The sequence below is a fragment of the Lissotriton vulgaris genome, chromosome 12 (genome assembly GCF_964263255.1).
Source record: "Lissotriton vulgaris chromosome 12, aLisVul1.2, whole genome shotgun sequence".
In the NCBI taxonomy this organism is placed as follows: Eukaryota; Metazoa; Chordata; class Amphibia; order Caudata; family Salamandridae; genus Lissotriton; species Lissotriton vulgaris.
The window spans coordinates 548,658,916-548,677,303 of record NC_141700.1 but is presented as its reverse complement, the minus strand read 5'-3'; the positions used below and the strand labels follow the sequence as shown (position 1 = coordinate 548,677,303).

Sequence of the window (18,388 nt, the reverse complement as noted above, 5' to 3'; positions counted from 1 at the left end):
AAAAAACAAAGGTTAAAGGGACTTTATAGTTCGGAAGTAGAATTTGAAAAACCTTAGAAATTCACTTAAAACCCAACGATTACAGGGTCGTTATAGTTAGGAAATAGAATTTTAAAAAACCTTAGAAATTCACTGAAAAAAACAAAGGTTACAAGAACATTATAGTTAAGCTCAGAGTTCACTCGTACAAAACCAGTGAAATTCAGCAGTTATATTTACCGGAGTTAACTGTAACTTGTGCGAGTGAAATCTTAGCCTGACTATAAAATCCCTGTAACCTTTGTTTCTTTAAGTAAATATATGTGTATATGTATGTATGTATGTATGTGTGTATAATATATATATATATATATATATATATATTTTGTATTCCAAATTGCTCTTGCTGCAAAGAAGCACTCCACAGCAGTAGGTATGCACTCATCCCTTTAATGGTTTCTTGAAGGTCACATTGCATCCGTAAATCACAGCCTTTCACCGACGCGTTTCAGAGCCGTTCGCTCTTTCTTTAGGGTGTGGTGGCTAATTGCAATCATTTCCGGCTTGCCTTACAGTCCTTTTCATGTGTCTCTGATTGGTCATGAAGCGCTTAGTAGCGTCATGCAGTATGGGACTTGTAGTTTTGTTTTTAGCCAATATTAACTCACAGTGGAGGTCACAGGTTTGCCATCAAATTTTAAAAGGGTCCTGATGATTAGTGAATTCATCAGGATTTGAAGGCACTCCAGTGTGCCCCGGTATGCTCTGTTCCCTTCCCAGTGTAAAGAAACTGCTGCGCCGTTTTCTCAACAGGCAAGGTTCCTGCTGACACAGTCCCTCTCCTCCAAACTCCTTCCTACTTGATTGGGCGGTGCTCCTTTCGCGACCGAAGCCGTCGCGTAAATTTTGTATTCCAAATTGCTCTTGCTGCAAAGAAGCACTCCACAGCAGTAGGTATGCACGCATCCCTTTAATGGTTTCTTGAAGGTCACATTGCATCCGTAAATCACAGCCTTTCACCGACGCGTTTCAGAGCCGTCCGCTCTTTCTTCAGGGTGTAGTGGCTAATTGCAATCATTTCCGGCTTGCCTTACAGTCCTTTTCATGTGTCTCTGATTGGTCATGAAGCGCTTAGTAGCGTCATGCAGTATGGGACTTGTAGTTTTGTTTTTAGCCAATATTAACTCACAGTGGAGGTCGCAGATTTGCCATCAAATTTTAAAAGGGTCCTAATGATTAGTGAATTCATCAGGATTTGAAGGCACTCCAGTGTGCCCTGGAGTCGCTCCGTCACGAGCCGCGGTTGAGCTGTTGAGCTGTACTCATGACGGAGCGGTTCCGTCATGGCCCCGCCCGCTCAATGGAACGTCCAGCGCAGGCGCGGAATTCGCACCGCGCAGGCGCGCCGAGCGGGCCATGACGGAACCGCTCCGTCATGAGCACAGCTCAACCGAGGCTCATGACGGAGCGGCTCCGTCATGAGCATGGAAGGTGTTAAAAGACACTGGTGCTAATTGCAAACCATTCCATGCATTCAGTCCAATGCTTTGGTACAGAACTAAATTAATAGGAGTTAATTGTGGGGAACAGTGGAGGGGTATGTGAGAAAATGCTCCTGATTAGTGGGATTAATAGATGGGTATTGTTAGGGTGCAGGGGTATGACTGTCAGAGGAAGGAGGTGAGGTTGTGATCTTGTAAATTAGTTATGGGCAATTTTTAAAAATAGAATAATACAAATAAATGCAAATACAGAGGTAACAGAATAGGTTGTGCTCACAGAGAGGAGGCATGCAGAGGAGAGGAGGTCCACTTAAAAAAAAAAGAAGGGAGGTGCCAATCAGAAGTTTTAATTAAAGGGATATTTTATTTTTGATATACCTTTGAGTTTGTCGATGCACAATTGTAGAACAAAACAACATTATTTGCCTGTGAAGGTTGTGCTATATTGGGTATTTTTTGGGCAACGTGATATTTAAATTTGTGCTCACATTGTGGCGATTGTGTGTGTGTAATTGGATGTTTACGTAGTTTTGGTAAAACCTGATGCTTAGTTTGGCAAGCCATGTTGGGATGTAGAAGGGTACTTTAATTGGAACCAGTACTTTAATTTGGCAAATTTTGTGCTTATTTTATGATCATATTTTTACATCTTTTATGGCCAATCAAGTTCTTATCAAGGAACGGATTAAATATTGATTTTTATGAATAATTCGGAGAGAGAAAGAGAGAGTTTGTGTGAGCGAGTACATTTGTTTTTTTTTTGTTGTTGATATGTTTTGAGACTAATCTTTTGATGTTTCTACTCTGGGCAGCTTTTTCCCACTTAAGCAAAAGACTCCCAAGTTTTAGGTGACACTACTTTCACCAGTGGAAGTTAAAAAAATAGTTACACAAATATAACAAAAAATGTTGGGGTAATACAAATCCTCATAAAGAAATCTGGCTTCATTTTTAACATGTACAGTGTGTTTTCCTGGCAAGTACAGCTCAGTGTACTTTCATCTTCTGATGCCAATAAAGGTAGATTGTGGGTGGATGGGACACGAATCAGAAGGCTAACCCACAACTTTGTGCCCAGCCTTAAAGTGGTTGTGGATAGTTTGATATTTCCTGTCAGGCTGGTTCCTGGATGTACTATTCAGGCCAAATGCTCTGCTCTCCCAGGGTTACCTGAGGTGCAATATACAGTATCTTCAAGCAGCGCACCCTGTTGGCCGGAGTTGGCATTCAGAGAGGTTGAATTAGGAGTTGTCTAGGACAGAAAATGACAGATTGTCTACTGTTCTTTTAGTTTGAAGGTCCCTTACTTATGGTGAGAGCAGAGTTAATTGGTGTGAGGGGGCGGAATGTGGAGAGTGGTAAGGGACCAAACACAGGAGATGGGAAGGGAAGTTAGCTTGTGGAAACATGTATAAAAAGTGTTGTTGGCAAGGCTCACTGTCAGAGATGACCTAATCTAAGGTTGACCAAAATGAAACCTATCAAATTGGTGCCATGCTTCTTGCGGTCCTAGACAAAACAGTGGAAATAAGGTAAGTCTCCTATTACCATATTGTCCTTTTTTACCCTGAAGTGTCAATTCACTACTATAAATGAAGTGCAAATAGTTCTGGGAGGAACTTCTAAATGGCCCAGAGGATGCCTCCCTCTGTAAACTAGAAAGAACAAGGGTCTCTGAGATCGAAGAATAGTATTGGTCTCTCCTGGAGGGGTGAGAACTGCAGGGGTGAGGATGTGAGCCAATTATCTCTTGTGCAGTCAGGGCAGCAACCTACCAAGCACTTTGTCTCTCACGCTTGCATGTGTCAGTCTGACTAGGGTCTGAGACACTATTTGATAAACACTTGTCTGACAGGAGCTTGTCTGCCTTTGGTAGGCAATCAGAGTGTGAGGGGGCATGGGTAGTGAGTCCCTGGTCAAACGTTTGGCTTCCTTCAACCTAATAGGAGTAGGTAGAATCTGGACATTTTACTGTATGTGTAGTTTCTGCTCAGGTTGTCAGCCATGAATGCTATTTCACTTCCTCCCTCCTTCATCGGGTACATTTATTCATCAGTAGGCACTAGCCTTGCCCTTAAAAATGAATCAATAAATAACTAAATACAATAAAATAATGAAGCTCCTTAAGTCACAAATTCACATGCTTAACCTTTTGATATCCGTTTACTCATTTAACAACATCTCTGCCTGACACATCTCACCCTCTGGGTTATTCAGCCTTCTCTGATTACCCCCCTTTTTGGTGTAAATGCACTCTGCAACCCATTACCCCCCCGGCTACACTGGTTAGTCTCCATTACATTTATAATTTGCACTGCTATATCATGTACTGTCACCTACAACATTGCCTGGTGCTGCTTCCCATAACACAATAACTGCACCATTGTGGTCATCAAACACTACATTAAAAGTTTTTTCACATAGGTTTAAAATGAAAACAACCTTCTTTCCATCCATGAACCCTACACCCTAGCTAAGATTGTGGATCAGCGCTTCAGCATCTTCACCCAGTCACCCTCCAAGTTTTCACTTAAGTTTGTAGCGAATATGAGAAGAATATAAGTTATTTTGAAATCACACTTGTGTGTGTGTTACAGTTGGCTTCATGTTGTTTCTTTGTTCCACTGATTTTTTGGGAGCAATCAGCTGGTCCACTAAAAAAGTGATTAAGGGGGACATTTCATTGATTAATTTCAACCTTTTCATTGATTAATTTAGAACATTTACTCAAATTTTGTTTTTTTTCTCATTTAGTGGCATTTTATTTTTACATTTTGTATTTATTGTACTTACATTCTTCTGAGGTTAAACTGGCAAGTGATCCAGTGCTAGTTCTGAAAACAGTCTTATGGCAGGTCAACGCGGTGTTTAATCATATGGATTTCTGTGCCTATTATATATACAATGTGACATTTATGTTTTCTTTTAAGTGTTTACAATTTGTCAAGGAACAATCTGTTATTTACTTTTTATTTTGCTTTTTTTTTATTGTATTGCACTGCAGTTGCATTGAATAAAAGTACATTATTAAACTGATATATGCAAAAATAAAAGGAGGCAAAATTGCTTGCAAGGATGTTCCTACTAGAATGTAGAGTGAGAAGTAAGGCGGTGTTGCTATCTGAAGAATAACTAAAAGAACAGCAAGTGATTCTCTTTGACACCAACTGGTTTAAGTTTTAGAGGCAATATGATGCTTCTTTGAAGGCCAATTTATTTCTTGTTCTGGTGGTGTTTGATTAATTGGATGCATATTCCTGAGAAAATGGCTAATTGGGTTCTAAATGGTTCCTTTAGTATATTTTCACTTTTCCAGTCTGTTTTTCCTCCTCTGCTGAGCCGAGGTTTACCCACAAGACACCATGTTGTGGTATACGCAAGCATCCTATCCAGGGAGACGCACCACAAGCTGCAGGTAAGAAATTTGCAATTTGCAAAGCGCATCCATGTCGGTGTCCAGTGTAGCTAAGGATACAAGTGATTTACAAAATGTGAGAGCAAAAGCAGAATTTACTGGAAGAGGAGTATGGACTGGGGGAAAAGGTGGGGGAGGAGAACTGTTCTAGGTTACTTCGAACATCATGTCCACATTTGTCACTAAGAAGCGATGATATCACAAAATGAAGTCACAATGCCTGTGTAATTTCAGGAGTGTCATTGACAAGTTCTGTGGGGTTCTGCCAGACTAGACTATCATTCCGCACAAAAGTCCCCTTAGAGATTGGAGGTTTACGTGGTAGGAGCAGAGGCCTCTGTATAAAGGGGTTTGACAACTAATTTGCTAACCAAATATGACAGAAAATGTGGTCAAACCTGCCTCTGGGAGAGCCATTCCAGTAAACTGGCTTCTGTATAGGTCTGGAAGGCATATGAGACTAAAGAAACTACTAATTTGACCCTTGGCATTACAGAGTAGCACTCCCCCATGTTTTACCTACTTGCAATCTTGTCTTGCCGCTAGAATGATTCCTGTAGTTGTGCATGTATTGTTAATAAGAACATATTAGCAGAAGAAAGGATAGTATAGTTCCAATAGGTAGCATCTGATGGTTACATCCATGAGAGGTAAACGGAAACACAATTTGCCACCTAGGGAAGAGTTAAATGGCAGGGAAAAAGGCAGAGGTGTTTAGAAAGTTGCCTTAGAGGCAAGTAACTTTCATCACTGAGCCAAGAAACTACATTTACACTTACAGAAAAAAATGTAAAGCTTTTCGAAACCATGCAACCTCTCCTAATATGTTCATCTTTTTTCTCATCAGGAAAGGCTAAATCCAGATGAGAGTGAGGTCAGTGCCTGTGCTTGGCTGGACAGCAGCATGGTGAAGCTAATAGTCTTGTCAAATAAAGAAGCAAATCTTACTGGAAGCCCTCAGCATATGCCTCCAGCTATTGGGTGAGGTCAATCACATGTCTTCATCATCATTGCTTGAATATAAAAAAAAGTATAAATCCCACCCAGCAAGACCACAGAACACCTCCTTGTAATCACACTGCTATGCATCGGGCTTACATCTGCTATTGTCCCTAATGTGTGAATTGCTCCATTATAAACACACAGCTATGTTTTGAGTGAACCAGTGGCCAATAAAGAGCTTCAGCAAAATCTGGATGTGGGCAGTTTAGTCTCTACTCTCTGTGTTCCCTCCCTTAGGTTCCACTCTCCTGACGTACAGTGAGTTGAAGCCCGTATTTAACATCTGAATGCCTTGGCCTCCCTAAACCTGGCCACCCTAATGGCCATTCTGTCAGTGGGACAGCTTATCTAGCAAATATAGGTCTGAGCAAACTCAGATGCACAGTCCATGGACTGTTTGTATGCAGGATTTAGAGCTATTAACTACCCTCCTAATCTATCCAAAAACACTAAACAAAATCACAAACCTAGAATACTCAACCAAAATGAAACTCATCTTAGACACCTACCTTTGTTACAATAAATGTATTCTATTGAATCACCTAATCTTAATTGTGCAAACCATCATCATCATCATGTTAATCGTCATTCCAAATTGATGTGCTCAATGGAGGAAAATGCTATTATCTCTACTCAAAACCACCTCCACCAAGAACATACCACACACCCACAAACTCAATATCGTGCCCTCAGATTTATACAGTGTGGAAGCTTCCATCTCCATCTATAACATACTCATTCAATCTTCTGATCACAACCTTAATCTCTTCTGTACTCTCTCCTCTCACGTCAAGTACAAGCCAAAAACATACATTGCCCTGCCCTGCCCTTTGCAACCCCCCCCACTGGCTCCCCTCCGCTTGATAACCTCACCTATCCATCCCCCCTCACCATTTTTTCCTCCTCTCCCCCCTGGTGAACACCAACACATCCATGAGCACTACTACAGTCCATCATACCCCTTCCTCTATTGATAATGTTGACACCGCCACCAGCACGAACTCCCTGATCACACTACCTCACATCCCTATATAGCACTCAGTACCAATTCCCCTATTAATCAGGACAATATTTATTCCACTATCCTATAAACCTACCAATGTCGTCTAGATCTCCTTATTGCAGTGCAGACTCCAGCCTGGAACCGATCTGGAAACCCTATTCACACCTTACACACTCTACGCTTACCAACATAACATCTGAATTACAGTAGATTAGGGCTGGCATCCTTCAATTAGTACATATCACCTCCAAAGTGGAGAATCACTGATCCCTTCACATGACTCACCTACAGAATCTCAACTTCCTATTCTCCAGTTCCCACACTGCTCCTACACCTGCCAATATCTGGACCCCGCAACCCAGTTGGAGTTGCAAGCCGAATCGCGACCACTCCTCCTGACCCAATAAGATAGTTAGACAGTTATTGAACAACTATATCCTCTCCCTCCTAGCAACTTACATTAATGTTCCTACCGACCACGTGATACCTGCTGGAAGAAATCAGACTATTATTACCCACCCTAACTCCAGGTTCATCAATAAAAAGAACCTCAAACAAGTGCCTATCTCACATTCTTCTACTATCACCATAAAAACATCTCTTAAATGTGCATTAATCAAAGGTCACTCAGCGGTAAAATACACGGCTGACATAGCTGATCTTTTACTTAACCTTGACATCCTTATGCTCACTGAAACCTGGTTGAATATTCCACATCCCCAATTCTGAACATACTAGTCCCTTCCAGTCATGACATCATCAGATTAGACCGTCCAGGTCGCTCCGGGGGCAGCCTATCCTGTATGCACATGTCTACATTAACTATTAGACAAATGCACTCTCCATCGCTTCCCTCCTGCAAATACCTTAGGATCAACATTACCACCAGCGACAACTCCACATGCTCTCTCCACACGGTACACCACCCTCCCAGCAATAACCACACATTCATCTAAAAGATCATCTCCTCCAGTAACAATCAGATTATTCTTGCTAACTTGAACATGCACTGGAACAACACTAGTGACCCTCTTCTGAACAGTTTGAAATCCTTCCTCTATGGGACGTCACCCTTATCCATCCCTGTAACATCCCCACCCATAACAGAGGGGCTACTTTAGATCTAATCATTGCAAAAGAAAACATAATTTAAATTGAATCTATCCTTTCCTGTGACTGGACCATCCATCACTGCATCGCATTCTTCATCTCTGAAAAAGCAGTTACCTCTAAGGGACAACCTATGAAAGCCAAACAATGGGTAAGACACACTTGAAACATCAGCTCATTCACTCTGTTGGCTATTAGTCAGTGCAACCTGCTCCCCCCCAACATGCATGACACCCATGACTGCACTAAACACTTTCTTTACTCGATGACAAACATTATGGACACCATTGCCCCCACACAACAAAAGAGAGTCCCGCTCAAAAGATCCAACCCATGGTTCAGTTGTAACTTCAAAGAAGAACACAAGGCCCCACACTCGCTGAAACACCATGGAGACACTCCATCTCTGTCTAACCTCAAAGTGCTAATAATAAGACGGAGGTCCTACAGCAAGCACAATAGAAACTCCAAAGCAGCATTCTTTCTAAATCAACTTGACCTGGCAATTCATCTACCTTAATAGCTGTTCGAAATTGTCAAAAACAAATTGTACAGGAAAAGTAATGCCCTATCTCCTGACATCAAAGCCATACATAACTGTGAAACGTTTGTCTCCTTCTTTGCAGAGAAAACTATGCTAATCAACATCAAGATATTTAATGCTTTGAAACACCTACATTGTACACCCACCTTCACCCCACTAATGTTCAGGAAGTAGGCCCAACTTCTTCCCACAAACCTAAAAACAATGCTGCAAGGTCCATCTTCAGAATCTTTGATGCAAGTGACATCTCAAACCGCCTAACTTCTCTGAAATACTCCAACCACTTCAACAATTCTCTTCCCACCCAAACTACTCAATGAGCCCAGACACCTCTATCTCCCCTTATGGACAAGGATTATGAATGCTGCACTAACACAAGGGGTCATACCTGAATGCATAAATATCAGACAACTTACTCCTATTCTAAAAAAAAAAAAAATGCAAATCAACCTGATCCCAACAACTACCCAACTTTAGCCAACCTCCTAGAAAAATGTGTACATTTACAGCTTTGCAATCACTTTGAGCAATTCAATTAACTGGACCATTGCTGATCCAGTTTCAGACCTGTTCATTGCACTGAAACTGCCCTGGTCCATATTGTCAACGACGCTCTATCTGCACTCAATCAGAATGAATCTTGTTCACTTATCCTACTCGACTATAAGCTGCGTTCCACACTGTGACTCATGAAACCCTTTTGAACCTATTAGAACACAGGATGGGTATTTCCGGTATCTTACTAAAATGGTTCTCCTTCTTCCTTCAAAACAGATCTCAACGTGTCCTAATCCATCACGCCCTTGTCAATCAGTTGCCAGTTACACTAGGCATCCCACAAGGTTCTATTCTCTCCCTAACACTGTTCAACCTTTACATAGAGCCTTGACTGAACTCAAACTCTCTCACATATCCTATCACATGTATGCAGGTGATATTCAACTCTATATGTAACTTTCCACACCCTAGTACATCAGCACCCTTAGTAACACCTTAACAAAAATGCAACATTGGCTGACTCGTAACCATCTCAAACTCAATGCCCTCAAAACAGAATTCTTATTGATCTCACCACCCAGTTGCACCCCTAATATCACTGACTGGCTTCCACATCTTACTGCTCTGAACTATACCCCCACATCATTGACTCTGCTAAAGCCAGTGGAATAATCTTGGATAATATTCTCTCCATGCAAAAGCACATCAGTGCCGCCACCAGAGGTGCTAACCATCAAATACATGCATTTAAGAAACTAAAACCTTCCTTCCCATTGCAGATCTCAAAACAGTTGTTCAAGTACTTGTCATATTCATATTAGACTATGGAAGTGCCACCTTCATAGATGTCTCAAAAAGTAAACTCATGCTGCTAAAGACCATCTTGAATGTGGCATTAAGGCTCATCGCTGACTTCAAACAAAATAAGAGATCATATCTCCCCTGACCTTCATTCTCTGAAATGGTTACCCTTTGAGGCCAGGATCCATCTCAAAATTGCCTGTATGACCCTTTACTTTACCTAGTTTATAAACTTTATTTTGCAGTTCAAATGAATTGCATAAAAGTACTCATGTTAAAATGATTACATTAAAAAGGAATACATTAAAAGAAGCAGGCAATTCATTAAAAAAAATTAAAAATAGAATATAGTGCAAAGTTTTGAATGATAACCATTACACTGTAGAGTTAACTAAAAATAAAATCACAGATATGTTTAGCAGTCGAGCTGTGCCGTTAGCAAGTAGTTATTTAAAGTGCTATAGATAAAGTGCAAGGGGCCGTACGAATTCTCAACACAGCCAATAAAAAAGAAGCTAGTGCAAAGCAAACCAATGGGGTATCTAAAGAATAAAATAGAGTGAGGGTTGCAGCTACTGTTCGTGTTGCGACTTTCCTTAAAAGCAGGACAATAAAATCCTTCCTCTCTTTTAAATAAAATGTGCAAAAGAGGAGGAAGTGTGACGTCGATTTGGCTGACTTGTCACAGGCACAGAAAGGTAGGTTCCTAAGGACAAATTGATTATATGGGTAACCAAGCAGTAGGGGGATAAGGTTCAGTCTGAATCTTTTGAGAATGAATCGGTGGTGATTATTCTCCGCTATCTGTAAATAAGAATAAGAATGATTTAATATCTGTGGTAAAGATTCGTAGAACTTTACGGATTGTTTCCCTTTGTGAGTATTACATCTATCCTGTGTAACTTGGTTTATAAATATCACCTTTAGTCTTGGTTTAGGTAAATGTTTGCAAAGAGACGAGATATCAAACAAAAAACCAAGACCCAGAGAAGTGCAATTTCCTCTAATGTAGGTAGGTTATCCACGGGATTCTGTAGGCATAGTCCAAGGTTTAAATATCTTTGATACTTTTTTTATTCAAACCAACCATTTCCCTTTTCCAGATGGATAACCAAAGAACAAGTGGAGCTAATCTAATAGCATCCGTAATGTAGGGCATGCCAGCTTCTTTGTGGGCTATGAAATTGTTGGTTGAATGTGGAATTGACAATATTCTTTTTATGAATTTGTCTTCTTGTACTTGAAGGGTAGCTACGTCAGTGATACCCCATAATGATGCCCCATAAGTGGCCATTGAGAGTGTTTTTGCCTTGTAAATTGTGAACATTTCCAATATCGGCTTATTGCCTAGTTTTTTAGAAAACCCAAATAAAGCTGCAGTACTTTGGATCATTGAATTAGTTCTATTTCGCAGCATCATTGAATTAGTTCTATTTCGCAGCATCTCCTTCCATGTTAGTATGTTGTCAAAGACAACCCCTAAATAGTTAAAATGATGTACCTGATCTATTTTCCCCCACCTAAATTAAATCTCAGTTTCTTCTTTTTGTCCTGGCCTTTTGACGTTTACGTAGGATTTGACTTTATTAACTTGCAGATCCAGATTAAGCATAAAGTCAGTATACTGAGGGATAAGATTTTGTAATGCCATTGGAGTCCTTGCTAATAAAACAGCATTGTCTTCGTAAATCAGGATCGGGAAGGCAGATAACTAGACTAGCAGGGTGTCTTTCGTGGTCTCAATCAAAGCTTTACTTAATCTATTAGTATAGAGAGCAAACAGGAAAGGGGCCAGGACACAACCTTGCCTGACACCCCTCTCGATTTTGAAAGGTTTGGTGCATTCACTATTTCTCCCATATCCTACCATAGCGCAAGCACCAGCATGGAGCTCCCTAATAAAATTAAAAATACCATTGTCCACTCCCATCTCCTTTAGTATTTCCTATAGCTTACTATGGACCACACAATCAAAGGCCTTGGATAAGTCCATGCATGCCAAATACTTCTGAGCATTTTTTGCTCTTGTATATTTACCAATTGTAAGAGTCAAATTTAAACACTGATACATAAAGCCTGCATCATAACTAGGGCTCCCGGTTTTATGGTATTTATATTTTTGTAATTTCCGTCTGTATATATCCATATTTATTTTTTGCTCATTTTACCTGTATTTACCCATATTTATTTTAGGTTTTGTGAAAAAATTAAGCTGAAATGTGTATATTTCTGCATTTATTTAACCAGTTAATGTGCACTCATGCCTGAAGCGCTGACAGATTTCAATGATATATACACACTCCGATGGTAAAATTTGAATTTGTAAGAAAATATGTAAATTTTAGTATCAAGGTTGTGCTACTGCTGTTTAAGGCTCTTTACTAAAATCCCTTTTATTTTTTAATCTCCTTTCCAGCCATTTCGCACAGCTATTGGTCTGGCAGTTATGCCTGACAGCATTTAGAATCACTCAAAAACAACCCAAATTCTGCTTTTATCCACATTTAAAAATAAATACGCACATGAAAATAAATGGTTTTCTGTCTGTATTTATCTGTAAAAATCGGTGAAAACAGGGAGCCTTAATCGCAACATCCCCTCTTACCTGCCCTATAAATTGACCCTTCCTGGTGGAAACAGAACGTCCAGAAGCACAAGTTACTTACTACTTAAGCCACAAAAATTAAACAAAAAGAAAACCTATAATCGATCCTTCCCTGGATGTCCCTAAAATTTGGAACTCTCTTCTGCTAAAGACCAGGTGAGCCCCTCCTCCTCCTCCTCCTCCTTTCAGAAAAGAAGTAAAACGTCTACCAGCCAACAGATGTCTCCGATTTTAATGCGACACCTCCTTCTCAATTGTGACACCTACCTGCCCTTGTGAGGCCTCATCTATTCAGGCCCACCCACATCTCCAACATCTGCACTGTCTGTCTGTTTCCCAACCTTCCACACACCACCCTGACTCCAGTCAGACTCTGTTTCTCCTATGACTATATGTGCCTATATTTGTTCATATTAATATTTTAATTTTGTTATTCGCTCATGCTTCTTTTGTCATATGCCCTTCTCCACTTTTATGTATATCGCATATCGTAAAACATAATTTAGTTATTATTTTAAAGCGATCTGTCACCCGAAAGGGTTTTGTTCACGCTATATAGAACATTTTAAATTAAAAAAGAAAGCAATCAAAAACTAACAGCCCATTAGCTCTTTGATCATGCATTCATGATGTTTGAGTCAGTCTCATGTGGTGCCCTCCGGCTATGATGGTTGGCCTCATCCGCACTCATTCCATGGCCACCGGATTCTACTGCCAGTTGATTGGGCTCCACAAAGCCCACTGAACATTTAGAACCTTGTCCTTTGCGTGGTGCAAGTTCTAAACTCCTTTGGATGGGAGATCTCTTATCATAAACCACATCTCTGTTTAACAGTCCCACATCGATCCAACCAGTTCACATGTCCTCCAGGGTTAGGAAGAGCCTTGTTGTCCCTTCCTCAAGAATGTGCACCTTGGATGGAATTAGAGTCCTATATTTATTACCTGAGTCTCTTGAGTTTCTTTTTTTTTTGGCTAAGTCAAAGCTCTTTCTCTGCGGGGCCCTAGCCAGGTAAAAGAAAAGAAAAGCCTTTTTTGTTAGAGGCATGTGTTCTGTAGATACACATGCTGTGCATAGGTCCACCATCTAGTGTTTGGCTCGGATGATTACAAGTTATTTTTCTTAGAAGAAATTGCTCAAGTCACGGGATTGTATGACTCCTCCCTTTTGTGATAGTGCACATGGGCATCGGCTCCATAGTTAATTTTTTTCCACCAACAGGTTTGGATTTAATCTCTTGCGCTCCAGTTCGAGACTCTCTCCAGCTTCTGTCGGTTCGCTAACATAGAGTTCAAATCTACAGTATTGTATCAATCTTTTTACTACACTTGCATTCCGAGCAAATACATATTTGTGGAACGATGTCTTCAACTCCCTTCCACAGCCTATGGGCCACACTTGGTCGGGCCTCTTCAACCTCCAAAGAAATCTTCAGGAATGAACTGCTGATGGAACGTACTCCGTTCCGTTTTTGTCCGAATTGCCACTCGACGTATCCTTACATCGACCAGCATTCCGTTTGCAATTTATGCCTCTCGCTCGATCATCAAGAGGAAAACTGTGAGGCCTGCAGATCTTTTCAGTCCAAAAAGATACTCTGAGACCGACGTGCCCGACGCCAATCAATGCTGTGTATACAGGCAGACGACTCACCTGACATCTTCGGTCGACAAAAGGAAGAAGAGGAAGCCTCAGCAGCTCAAGAGGAATCATTATCCATCCATCAATGATATAGAACAGGATTCAGTCAGTCTCAATTTGGTTCAAAAACATCAGATCGTGAGTGCAACTGTCCCTTATCCCAACACTAAAAAATCAGTTCCATCCCCAAAAATTGCTTCCGGTTTGCCACTGCAAAAAAGCCATGGTACGCGCCGACAGAAAGATTTGATTGCCCTGCCCTCGTCACCAAAATTTCAGCCTACAGGAGGGGCATCTACGTCCTCCAAGTCTGATTTGACAGTTCAGCGAACACCTTTCTCTGTTGCAAAAGACAAGGTCACGGTGGTTCCGTCCCGACCATGCGAGCTCCGAAACAAAAAAACAATTGGCTCCGAAATGCTACACGTTTGGAGCGAAAACTCCACCCGAATTAATCCTCTGTTATGCAGGAGTGGCTCGATCCGAAATAGAAAACACTGCAAATTCAACCCGGAACCAAGAAGATAATTCTTCAAATAATAAAGCTTCAATCATCTAAAAGACAACTAGCTTTCAAGAGGCTATAGACATTCCTTTACAAACTCCTAGGAAGAAGAAAAAGGAAATTGCTACTAGCACATTTGTTTATTCCCATACCTATCTCACCAAACCCACCAACACAGTCAGCCACTCCACCACCTGATTCACCACAGCATTCTGAGGGTGGCCACATGTCTCCATGTTCACCTATAATTGTTGAGGATGATATCATACCAGAGAGCTCACATCCTGAGGATGCTTGGGATGTATATGAGATATAGCCACAAGGGGATTCAGACTCAGACCTTTACCCCACACGTCCATCACCACCAGATTATGCCTCTACCTATAAGGGTCTAAAAGCCAGGGCAGCTGCTGCCTTTTATAAAGTCCCTTTACATTAAAACCCAGTGGAAGATTGCTCCCTTTTTGAAACATTATTCACTGCTCAAAGGGGGTCACAATATTTACTAGTCCTTAGAGGAATGTTATATCATGTAAACAACATTTTTAAAGGCATTGTCAAGGCATACATTATTACACCAGCAGTGGACAAAAGTACAAGGCTGCACCATCCGATCCTATATACATTAGGGGACAATTAACACCAGACTCACTAGTAGTGGTCAATGCACACAAAAAAACAAACTCTGTAAACAACTGGGGGTGCACCTCGCTCAGAAAAAGAATCAAAACTCATTGATACCTCTGGGAAAAGATCAGCAGCACAATCTGCTAATCAATGCCGTATTGCCAACAGCCAGGCTCTTTTAGCTCACTACAACAGGGTCCATTGGGATGAGATGGAAGAGCTCATCCTACATCCCCTAGAAAAAAATAGAAAGAGGGATTTTGAAATGAGGGAAAACAAATTACGAATAATTCAATTAAATGTGCACCAGACTCTGCCGACACTGCAGCCAGAAATATAAGCACCAGTGTCCTTTTACATGGACATGCTTGGCTGAGTGTCAGGTTTCAAACCTGAAGTGCAACAAACAATTCTCAATCTCCCCTTTGACGAAGAACACCTCTTTGGTCCTCAGGTAGACGCAGTGCTTGAGAAAATGAAAAAAAAACACTGAGGTTGCCAAATCAATGGGGGCCTTACAAACTTCCACATATCAGGGGTCCTTTCATAGGCCCAATTAGAAACTAGGTGCTAGATCTGCCTCCACTGATACCTCAGGCTCTGTCTATAAAAATCAAGCAAAATTCTCTACTACTAAAACATTTTATAATGGATCTTACAGGGGAAATAACTTCAAAGGTCCTGGTCGCGGAAATAATTCCTGAACCCCAAATACAAACACCAAACAATGACATTCTAACCATTTACCCCGGCAATTTAATACCATTGGGGGATGTGTTTAAAACCTTTTACCTGTGTGTACAAACATTACTTCAGAGCAGTGGGTGTTGGACATTATCCAACATGGTTATTTATATTTTTGGAGAGTTTTATGTACAGCAAACTTGACTCAAAGGTATCGGAGCTCTTTACATGAGCATCAGTTGCGTTACAGTTGGACACATTCATTTTGTTAGGCACGAGGAGTATAAGTGATTTGCCGAGAATCACAAGATGGTAAGCGTTCCTGCTGAGACTCGAACCTGGTTCCCCCTCTTCGAGGTCGACCGCTGTAGCTGTTAGGCCACATCCTCTCTTTTGGTTATTGTCTGGAGCTTATTACAGCTCCTCCAAAGGTTCCACCTCGCAAACACAAACTATCCGTACTGCACCAATATCTACTCCAACAAGAGATATCAGCTCTATTACACAAAGAAGCTATCAAATCAGTCCAAAGACCATATCATGGAACAGGATTATACACAATACTTCCTTATTTCCAAAAAAGACGTCTCACTTCGACCCATTCTGGATCTCAGACCACTCAATCATTATATCTTATCAGAACACTTCCACATGGTCACTCTCCAGGAGGTGATTCCACTAATACAATAATGCAACTTCATGGCAGCTCTAGATCTGAAAGATGCCCTTTTCTAAATACCTATACATCCATCACACAGAAAATACCTATGATTTCTCTTCCAAGGGAAGCATTATCATTTCAAAGTTCTTCCCTTTAGAGTCCCCACAGCATCAAGGGTATTCACAAAATGCCTTGCAGTTGTAGCAGCACATCTGCGCAGGCAAAATGTATGTGTGTTTGCTTACCTGGACGATTGATTGATAACGGCAAACTGCTCCCAACAATGCAAACAACATACACAACAAACTCTTACCCTATTACATCAACTAATATTTACCATCAATCTGCAAAAATTGCACCTTCATACAATAATATCCAATACAGCCCTATTTTGGAGCTATACTCCACACTCATTTGGGAATAGCCTACCCAAATACATACAGAATACAATTTTTTTCATCACTAATCGAACACCTTCGATCTCACTCCCAAGTAAAAGTCAGATTGGTCATGAGACTTTTAGGCATGATGGCATCCAGCATATCAATAGTTCCACATGCCCAGTTACATATGAGATCGCTGCAAGAATGCCTCTCGAGTCAATGGACACAGTCTCAGGGTCAACTACTCGATCTAGTGTTGGTAGACAGCCGCACACTTCGCTCTCTGCAGTAGTGGAATGCACAAGATCTATTGAAAGGGCGATAGTTTCTCGGCTCAGTTTTCCAAGTCATTCTTACTGTGGAAGCTTCCCTGACAGATTTGGGAGCTAACCTTCAAGATCTAACAATTCATGGTGTATGGGAATCCCAACACAGGAGTCTACATATCAGTTACCTAAAGCTTCAAGCTGTTCAACTGCCATTGAAAGAGTTCCTGCACAAAGTTATCCTAATACAGACAATATGACAAGGTACTGTCTGCAAAAATGGGGGGACACACTCTCTACAGTTATTCCACTTAGCCCAAACCATTTGGAGCTTAACAATACATCACAAAATTCAGTTTCTGGCAGAACATGTACCAGGGACAAGCAATCAAGTCGCAGACCTGCTCAGCAACAAGCATACAAAGGGGAACTTCTACCTAAATTCCTCCTACCTTAGTTTACCAAAATGGGGTATGTCCACAAATAGACCTGTTTGCAACCCCAGAAAGCACAAAGTGCCCAAATTGTGCATCCAGGTTACCACACCCCCTATCCAAAGCAATGCCCTATGGATGAACTGGTCAAGAATATTTGTCTATGCTTTTCTACCTCTCCCACTACTTCCATTAGTGGTCAGTAAACTCCTGCATCCCTCCCTTACCCTAGTTGTATTAGCTCTAACATGGGCGCACCAACCATGGTTCACCACACTACTGGAACTTTCTCTAGATCCTCATGAGAAGCTTCCCCTCAACCCTGACCTTCTCACACAAAACCAAGAGACAATAAGACATCCCAATCCCAAAGAAATGAACCTTGTGATATTGCTCCAGAAGTCGTAGAATTGGGATTCTCTCAACAATGTATGGATATTCTTAAACAAGCGTATAAACCTACAACCAGACAATGCTATGCTGCCAAATGTTAAGGATTTATTCCATACTGCCAGCATCAAAAGGTTAACCCTCTACATCCACAAGTACAAACAATCCTTTTATATTTGTTACATCTCCAAAATTCGGGTCTAGAATATACCTCAATACGCTTACACCTAGCTGCCATTCAGCTTACTCACAAAATAGACAACACTTGTTTTTATTCAGGTTACCTGTGATTAAGGCGTTTATGGAAGGACTTTAAAGTTATTCCACCTTGGGTTCC

General features: G+C 41.0%; 1 protein-coding gene across 2 annotated transcripts in view; it reads left to right on the top strand.

The window, feature by feature from the left end:
• Positions 1-18,388, top strand: part of NUDT17 (nudix hydrolase 17) — a 373,515-nt gene that overhangs the window by 210,947 nt on the left and 144,180 nt on the right. The window contains exons 6-7 of one of the 2 annotated variants that reach the window (XM_086945357.1): positions 4,798-4,896; positions 5,744-5,877. The exons of the other annotated variant lie outside the window; for it this stretch is intronic. Coding sequence (XP_086801483.1) covers positions 4,798-4,896; positions 5,744-5,877 — 233 coding nt within the window. The remainder of the gene's footprint in view (positions 1-4,797; positions 4,897-5,743; positions 5,878-18,388) is intronic. 2 annotated transcript variants of the gene reach the window in all.